The sequence below is a fragment of the Cyprinus carpio genome, chromosome B23, assembly GCF_018340385.1.
Source record: "Cyprinus carpio isolate SPL01 chromosome B23, ASM1834038v1, whole genome shotgun sequence".
In the NCBI taxonomy this organism is placed as follows: domain Eukaryota; kingdom Metazoa; phylum Chordata; class Actinopteri; order Cypriniformes; family Cyprinidae; genus Cyprinus; species Cyprinus carpio.
The window spans coordinates 27,293,757-27,303,824 of NC_056619.1; the positions used below are offsets into that span (position 1 = coordinate 27,293,757).

At 41.1% G+C, this 10,068-nt stretch overlaps 1 protein-coding gene across 1 annotated transcript; it reads right to left on the reverse strand.

Moving 5' to 3' along the window:
- Window positions 1-482: 482 nt before the first annotated feature.
- Window positions 483-4,105, reverse strand: LOC109094711 (disks large homolog 4-like). The gene is made up of 5 exons (XM_042750567.1): window positions 4,078-4,105; window positions 3,440-3,496; window positions 3,258-3,359; window positions 1,496-1,866; window positions 483-513 (listed from the first exon to the last, which is right to left on the reverse strand). Exons 1-5 carry the CDS (start codon window positions 4,103-4,105, stop codon window positions 505-507), a joined length of 567 nt encoding a protein of 188 aa, XP_042606501.1. The 3' UTR covers window positions 483-504.
- Between the last annotated feature and the right edge of the window lie 5,963 nt (window positions 4,106-10,068).

Here is a 10,068-nt window from a genome sequence, read left to right on the forward strand (position 1 = left end):
TTCTTTTTCCAAAGACTGCTCCCAGCTGGTGGAATGACCTCCCGATCTCAACTCGAAACAGCTGAGTCTGGACAGCAACCATTTTCAAAAAAAAACATCTAAAGACTCATCTTTTTCGCCTGCACTTCAAAACCTCACTACTACTAGTACTTACCTTTTCTTTTCTTGTCTATCATATTCTCCTTAAAAAAAAAAAAAAAAATAAAACTTTACTGTGGCTAGACCTAACTGATAGACTTGTCATAGCAAGATTTTCTGTATACTGTTGTTGGGTTCTCTCGTTGATCTGATTCTCTTCTTTCTATTGTTCTCATTTGTAAGCATTGCTTTTGGATAAAAGCACGCTCTGCTCAAAATGATTAACCAATGTAAATAATGCTCGCATTTTCAGCCCTGAGAAGCACTCGATGAACCATCACCTGCTCACCTTTTGATGGCTCTTCCTAAAGCTCTTCGGGTCTATACAGCTGGGGTTCGTCAACCCGTTCCTCCGTCAGACGCTTGTTAATGTCTCTGAAATCAGACACAGCCGCTACAAACATTACACCGTGTCAACTAACCATGACAGTGACACACACACTCTCACACAAAACATACTCAGACTCTCTCTCAGACTCTCTCTCTCTCACACACACACACACACACAGCCTCACTCACACAGCCTCACTCACACATTTAGACACACACACAAACAGACAGACACTCAGATTCACACACACACACACACACACACACACATGCCTACACACACACGGCACACCACACACACACACACACACACTATATGCACCCACACACAGATTCACTCACTCAAGACTCAATTTCTCATACTGGACACACACACAGCACACACACACACACACAAAACACACTAAAGACTCTCGCCCTGCACTTCACACACAATCAGACTCCTCTCTCTCTCTCTCTCATATCTCACACACACACACACACACACACACACTGTGTTACACACACACTTGTCATAAGCACTAAGAACTGTTTTTGTTCTCTCACACACACAATCAGACTCAGCTCTCTCTCTTAAATCACACATGTTTCACCAGAAGCCTCACTCCACACATTTAGACACAAAGCACAAACAGACACTCAGATTCACTCACATCACACACACACACACACACACACACACACCACACACACACACCACACACACACACACAGGCACTCAGACTCTCTCTCTCTCTCTCAAACACACACACACACACACACACACACAGATTCACTCACTCAGACCACACATTCTCTCACACACTCCCATCACCCTGAGAGTTACAACACTCACACAAACACACACACACACACACACCATGACTCTCTCTCTCTCTCTCTCACACACACACACACACACACACTCACTCTCACACACACACACTCACTCAGACTCACTCTCACAAAAACACACACTCAGACTCACACACACTCACTCAGACTCTCACTCAGACTCTCACACACACACACACACACTCAGACTCACAGTATGTTCTGCAGGGATGAGGGTCGTATAAAGATGGCGATGGGGTGTAGTTGGGCGGCCTGTAACCTCCTCACTGCATTCGCTGAAACATCCAGGATACAGTGTTTCCCCTGCTGAAACACACACACACACCACACACACACACACACGTGAGTGTCTGTTCATCCGTCGGTCTGTCCGTGTGTCCGTCCCCTCACCTGGTTCTGCCACCTGTCTGACGCTCTGGACGCTGGTGCCGTACAGGTGGTTGTTGTACTGTCCGGCCTCGATGAACCGGTGGCTCTGAATGTCCTTCTCCATCTGCTCACGTGACGACACGAAGTGATAGTCGCGGCCGTCCACCTCGTACTCGCGCTTGGGCCGCGTCGTGTCTGTCAAACACAGGAAGTGGCTCTTCAGCGAGTCTTTGTGTGCAGAACACAATCAGAACAAACACTCGTCTGCCACTCATAGAGTTTACGGTCATCATCTGTGGGCAGGGCTCCAGGCTAACATTTGAGAGCAGGGCCATCAGCGCCTCTCGGCTCTACAGATGCGGGCTCCAGGAGCAGGTTTGTGTGGGGGTATTAAAAATAAAGATCATTTAATCATAACATTACTATTGATTTGCATTAATAAGTGCAGTTACTAATAATATTACACTTTATTTCTTGGTAAAACACATTTGACAGTAAAGCACTGAGCTTGAGTTGGTAAGCATTTAAAATGTAGGCTACTTTTATTAACAACAGTAATTTTTATATAGAAAATTAATACAGGCTATTCCACTCTTATTAAATGTACCATTATTCTTCTGTAGTAGGCTATTACATGTAAGTGACTAATAACTACAGTGATTATAAAAGGAACACTGTGTGATTCAGTCGCAAATTCAAAAGATTGTTTTTCAAGGCACTTCGTGACTTTTCTTACTTCTTACACAAAAAAGTGCAAAAGTTTAACAATTGTTTTTACACACACTTTGATTTTTTTTTATTGTTGTTTTGTTATTTTATAATATTGAATTTATAGTTTAAATATATGAATGGTAAGTTTGTTAGTGCTCCTCTGCTGCCATCTACTGGTTATAGTGTTAATTTTATGGGGTTTTTAAAATTATTATTTTAGAGAAGTGTTTGTTTTCCACAAAGTATATTTCGGTCATCCCTTTAAAAAATACTATTAAATTTGATCATTTTTAGAGCTTTAAAGTGCTGGAAATAGTTGTCTGAAGATATCTGTCAGAAAAATCATCTTACTGCAAAATAACATGTTTTTATTCCTCACTAGCAGATATTTGATCTTGTTTTAAGCATAAACTTACTTCATTTTGTTCAGTTTCTCAGAAAACAAGACTTTATATCTTCATTCTGCATTTCAAATAATAGTGTCTTGATTTAAGGATGTTCAGATATTTGTACTGACAAACAAGACAAAAATACTGAGGAAGAGATTCATTTAATGATTTTATTTGTTTAAGACTTTCTGCTCTGATTTAGGACCTTTTTAGGCTTTTATTTGAGGAAGAGTGAATCGTAAGACTATTAAAGACCTACAGAAACCCTGCTATTTTATTTTAGCCAGTTGCTGAGGCTATTTTTCTCTTTTTTATTTAGTTTAACTGGAAGCACTAAAATGACTACTAATAAAAATGAATTAAAATCGTATAGACATTAAAAAAAAAATCTGATAATGTAAAAATTACAAAAATGTAACTAAAATTAAAATGAAAACACAAAATACAAAAAATGAAAGTATTTTAAGAGGTAACCCAGGTCCTCACGTGGGACGCAGGAGCCGAACTTGTCGGGGAACTCGGAGAGCAGATCGTCATTGACGCGGTCCTTGCTCGGCCCGAGGATGATGACGGGACGCGCGTAGTGCACTGCGGGACAGGAAGTGACATCACAGTCAGTCAGCAGAACACATTCTGACATCAGTGTCCTGCAGCGACGCGAGACTCACCTTCAGTCTGAATCACCGTCTCATAGCTGACGACGTATTCCACTGTGTCCTCACACACTCTCTCTCGCAACCACACACACACACACCTACTTTCACACACACACACTCTCTCTCTCTCTCTCACTCACAACACACACACACACACTCGCTCTCACACACACACTCGCTCTCAACACGCACACTCTCTCTCCCACACACCACACACCACACACTCTTCTCTCTCTCCCACATGCACCCTCTCCTCACACGCCGCCGTGGGAGCGACACACTCACACACACACAAGCCACACACACACTCACACACTCTCTCTCACTCACCGCCGACGGCTCTCTCTGCCTCTCATCTCTTCAGACGAGACACACTCTTCCTTACTCTCACACCCTCACACACACACACACACACACACACACCTGACTCGCTCCTCTCACACAACAGACCTTCTCTCTCTGCTCTCAACCACACACACACACTCTCTCACACGCCACACACCACACACAGCTTCATCTTCAGACTCTCTCGTCTCTCTCTCATACAGTACGCCTCTCTCTCTCTCTCACACACACCACTCTCTCACACCACACAACACGCGCTCTCTCTCTCACCCACACACTCTCTCTCTCTCAATCTACTCTCTCACCACACACACGTCCTCTACTCTCGCTCATCTTCGCTTCCACGCTTCTTCTCTCTCTCTCTCTCTCTTCGTCGTTCCCGGTGCGAGCGTGAGTGTTGCAGAGCGTGTGGGTGAGAGTTCTTCGTGCTGATTGAGTTTCTTTTTCCTTTTTTTCTAAGCTACTTTTGCTTCTGTCTGCCAGAGTTTAACTTAGGTTTGCGTAAGGTGTTCAGGAAGCGCAGTCTTCCAGCGCGCGCTGGTTGACGATGGCGTCTTCAGAGCGCGTGAGTTTTTGAGCGGCTTTCTCGCGGCATGGAATCAAGATTGCGCCGGTAATGAACTGCTCAGTTGAAGACTGCAGTTTTAGCGGTTCGGACAGATTGTTGGACACGACAGTATAATGTCAGCATCTCGAAATGAATAGTGCTGTGGTGATCTTTTTGGATAACGTTGAGAAAGTAAACAGGGTGGTGGAAAATGGAATTTCTTTCAGGATACGTTTACGCCAGTAATTCCTCTAGTCCAACCTGCAAAAAAGATAATTTTGTCCAATGTTCCCCCGTTTATAAAAGATGACTTGTTGATAGCAGAATTGTCTAGACATGGAAAAATTGTTTCACAAATGAGGAAAGTTCCGCTAGGCTGTAAGTCCCCTTTACTTAAACACGTAGTCTCTTTTAGACGGCAAATCTTTATGGTTCTTAAAAGTGAAGTCGAGGATCTAAGTTTAGCATTCAAATTCAAAATTGATGGCTTTGACTATGTTGTGTATGCAAGTTCTGAGACTATGAAATGCTTTAAGTGTGGATCAGAGAGCCACATTCGTAGTTCGTGTCGGGTACAGAGCGCGGATGACAGCACTCATGTCGAGGCTGATGAAGAGGTTGTAGATGCGGGTGTCAGTGGTTCGGCTGAAGCTGATCAGGCTGAAGGTGCGTCTGCTGTACCAGAGGCAGGAGCGAGTACTGCTGCAGAGGGAGAACCCGAGCTGATAGAGGAGGAAACGGTGATTGATGCTGTTAAAGCAGCTAAACGGGTGACTGGAGAAGAAATATTACAGATTATGTGGGCGATGAAGCACTGTTTAAGACACCTCCTGTTAAGAGAAAAAGAAACAAAGCAAAGATGAGGAATGAAAAGTCAAAACAATGGTCTGAAACACAGGTTGATGAATGTGATGATGTTGAAAGTAGTCCTGTTGAAGATTCTGACAGTGAAACTCAGGAAATTAAGAGTAGAAGGAATACAAGTAGTGATTATTCTTTTGATAAAGTCAAATCTTTTCTACAAAGATCAAAAAATGTGAAAAATGTGCAGGTTACAGACTCTTTTCCTGATCGTAAAATGTTTGTTGATTCTGTTGTGATGTTGATGAGGAGTGAGGGAGAAGAAAAGTTCACCGTTCAAGAAGTATATAGATTAAGGAAAATTATTGCTAAACTAAGATCAGAACTTCAGGCAGAGGATGAGTTTGAAACATTGTAGTTCTCTCTGTCTTTACATGTTGAAAGCTGCTTTGTGTGTAATCCTTTCTCTCATTCTTCTTGATGAGTGTGGTGAGAATAGGCTCTCTTAATATTAATGGTGCACGAGATGCTTATAAAAGGGCATTGTTATTTGAATTAATAAGACAAAAGAAAATTGATGTAATGTTTATTCAGGAAACACACAGTGATGTGTTAAATGAAACTGATTGGAGGAGAGAATGGGAAGGGGTGGTGGTGTGCTCTCACATGAGTTCTTCTAGAGGAGGGGTAGCTGTGCTTTTTGCTACACATTTCACTCCTGTTTCTTTTGAAGTGAAGCAAGAAATTGCTGGTAGACTAATTTTTGTACGTGCACAGTTTGGAAAAATTTAATGTGGTGTTTATTAATGTATATGCTCCTAATAATGGTAATGAGAGTTTGTTTTCTTTATGATCTTAATTGAATTTTGCAGAATTGTAATTCCGATGAATATGTGTTTTTAGGTGGTGATTTTAATTGTACTGAGAATTGTGCATTAGATCGAAATCATGTTGAACCCCATACAGCTTCCAGTCGTACCATGCGCACCTTGATTGAAACCCATAAACTGTGTGACATATGGAGACGTTTAAACGGAAATGATAAACAATATACATGGTTGCATGCTCGGGAGAATTTTATTTCTTTGGCCAGATTAGATAGATTCTACTGTTTTAAATATCATTTTAATATTGTCAAAAGCTGTGTAATTAGTCCTTCTGGATTTTCTGATCATGCTATTGTTATTTGTAAAGTGTTTATATCAAATATAAGGTCAAAGAGTGCCTACTGGCATTTTAATGTATCTTTGTTGAGTGATGCAAAGTTTAAAGAGGTTTTTTCGCTTTTTTTGGAAGGAATTTAAATTAAAGAAAAAGTGTTTTATCAATTTAAAACAATGGTGGGATGTTGGAAAAGTTGAAACCAAGTTATTATGTCAACAGTATACTTTCAATGTCTCTAAAAATATCACACAAAAAATGAAAGAACTTGAAGAGGAAATTGTAGAGGTGCAAACAATATTGGAGTCCACTGGAGGACAAAATGGTGTTGATGTTCTCAAGTCCAAAAGGATGGTTCTTGCAAACCTGCTAGGCGTGAAAGCAAAAGGTGCATTGGTTAGGTCACGCTACCAAAATTTAACACAAATGGATGCCCCATCCAAATTCTTTTTTAATTTGGAAAGAAAGAAGGAAAGAAGAGTAGATACATTCACTCCTTGCGATCGGAGAACGGGCAAGAGCTTACAGTGCTGTCTGAAATAAGACAAAGGGCTGTAAAGTTTTATAAGGATCTGTATGGGAGTGAATATAAACATGATGAGGAAATATCTTCCAGTTTTTATCAAGGTTTACCGAAGCTTCCAAAAAAGTCAAAGGAGGCACTAGAGAAGCCTTTGTGTGCACAAGAGCTTTGGAAAGCACTGCAGACTATGGAGAGTGGAAAAGCTCCAGGAATTGATGGGCTCCCGACTGAGTTTTATAAAGCCTTTTGGGAGGTGTTGGGTGAGGATTTTTTGGATGTTCTCAATGAGAGCATAGCTGAAGGTCTCTTACCAGTGAGCTGTAGGAGAGCTGTGATCACTCTCCTACCCAAGAAAGGTGACCTTCAGGAAATTAAAGAGTGGAGACCAGTGAGCTTGTTGTGCTCTGATTTGAAAATTTTTTCTAAAACTCTGGCAAATAGATTAAGAGAAGTGATGGGGGACATTATACATCCTGACCAGACGTATTGTGTGCCGGCAGGTGCATTTCTGATAACATTTTTCTTGTTCGAGATGTAATGGAGGTTGCTGGCCTTTTGGGCATTGATTTAGGACTCATCTCCATTGATCAAGAAAAAGCTTTCGATAGGGTTGAGCACCAGTATCTTTGGAACACCCTTGATGTTTTTGGTTTTGGTCCAGGTTTTATTGGAGTAATCAAAGTGTTATATAAAGACATTGAAAGTATGCTAAAAATCAATGGTGGTTTGTCCGCCCCTTTTAGTGTTAACAGGGGCATCAGACAAGGTTGTGCACTCTCTGGAATGCTGTACTCCCTAGCAATTGAACCATTATTAAACAAATTACGGTCTAATATAGAAGGTTTACTGTTACCTAACGTTAATCTGCAACACCAGATATCAGCTTATGCTGATGACGTAATGATAATGGTCAATGGGCAGAATGACATAAATACTCTGGTAAAAAATAATTCAAGAGTTTGGGAATGTATCTGCTGCTAAAATAAATTGGAGTGAGAGTGATGCCTTAATTGTTGGAAAATGGGGAGAAGGGGCCACCTTTATTACCGGGTGGGTTAACTTGGAAAAAAGGAGGTCTTAAATATCTAGGTGTGTTTATTGGAGATGCTGTCACACAGGAAAAGAACTGGTTTGGGGTGATCGAAAAAATAGAGGGTAGGCTAAAAAAATGGAAGTGGATTCATCCACAACTTTCTTTTAGAGGACGTGTTTTAATAATTAACAACTTGGCTGCTTCAACATTGTGGCACAGACTGGTATGTGTAGACCCTCCTTCCGGTCTGCTTTCAAGATTACAAGCAATGCTGGTAGACTTTTTTTGGGATCGGCTTCACTGGGTCCCTCAAAGCATACTTTTCCTGCCTTTGGATGAAGGAGGTCAAGGTCTGGTGCATCTGTTCAGTAGACTTGGAACTTTTCGCCTGCAGTTTATCCAGAGACTGCTAACTGGGCCTGAAGATCTAGTCTGGAGGAAAGTGGCTCAGAACATATTACAGAGGATTGATGGACTTGGACTTGACAGTACTCTGGTTTTTACGGATCACAAACAACTGAATTTCAAAGGACTTCCTTCATTTTATCATGGATTATTTAAGATGTGGGGACTTTTCAGTATTATCAGGGTTTGTAAAACAGAGTCATTGTTTTGGTTACTTGAGGAGCCTTTGGTTAAAGGATCTCGCTTTGACTTGTCAAATGAGTGTTTGCCAGGTCTATCATTAAGACTTTGTGGCTCTGGTTTGGTAAAGTTAAGGAACTTAATTGATGTGGCTGGGCCTCATTTAAGTGATGCTCTTGCCCTGGCCGACATTTTAGGTCAGAGATCCGTACGCCAAACTGAATTTATTTTAAAACTCTGGAAAAAAAGATTAACAGAGGAGGAAATAACTATGTTACAAAGCTTTGCTGATGGAAGTTTGATTCCAGATACAAAAGATCCTTTTCCCAAAGTTGCCATTTCTCCTGATATGAGAGGTATGTCTAGCATACTGCTAGATATAGAAGGTCTAAAAGATCTGGACCTGAGTTTTGCTGGAGGAAAAGAGCTTTATAGGTGTTTTGTTAAAATTTTGAATAAAGGGGCATTAAACCAGAAAAAAGACACTAGTTGGCGAGAAAAATGTGGGTTTAAGAGAGGAAGACAAGCCGGTTTGGAGGGTGCTATACAAACCACCATTGAATAAGCAGTCTGGTGACCTGCAGTGGCGTATCTTACATGGGGCTATAGCGGTGAACGCCTTTGTCTCTGTTATTAACTCAGATGTTGTTGATAAATGTGTGTTTTGTGGGATAAGAGAGACTGTTTTTCATTGCTTTACAGAATGTTTTCGACTGGGACCGATCTTTGCCTTGTTAAAGGGCTTATTTTTAAGATTTCAGGAAAACTTCTCTACTAATGCCTTTATTTTAGGATTGAGATATTGTCAGAAGCAGAGAATAAAGTGGCAGCTGATCAACTTTATTGTTGGACAAGCAAAATTTGCAATATATGTTACAAGGAGAAACAGAATTGAAAAACAGACCAAATCAAGATGCTGTAATTCTTTTTAAAGCTTTTTTAAGGGCTCGGGTGAGTGTTGAATTTAAGTATTATCAACTAATGAATGACTTGGAGTCTTTTGAATTACAGTGGTGTTTTAATAATATTATTTGTGTTGTAATTGATGGAGAATTAATTTTTGATATGTTGTTAATTTGAGGTTGGGGTATATGTTTTGATTTGTTTTGGTCTAAGTTGTTTTGTAATGTTTTTTTAATATCTATGTATAATAAAGGTGTATGAAATCTCTCTCTCTCTCTCTCACTCACTCACTCACTCACTCACTCACTCTCACACACACACTCACACGCCCTCAAACGCACACACACACACACACACACTCTCTCACACACACACACACACACACTCTCTCTCACACACACACACACTCTCTCTCTCTCTCTCACTCACACACACACTCTCTCTCACACACACTCTCTCTCTCACACAAACACACTCATCTCTCTCTCTCTCACACAACACACTCTCTCTCTCTCTCACACACACACACACACACATTATTACACACATGCACGCACACTCTCTCACACACACGCACACTCTCTCTCTCTCTCACACACACCCTCTCTCTCTCTCTCTCGTCACACACACACACACTCTCTCTCACACACTCTCTCTCTCACACTCACACTCTCTCTCTCTCTCTCACACACACACACTCACACACTCTCCCTCTCTCACTCTCTCTCTCACACACACACTCT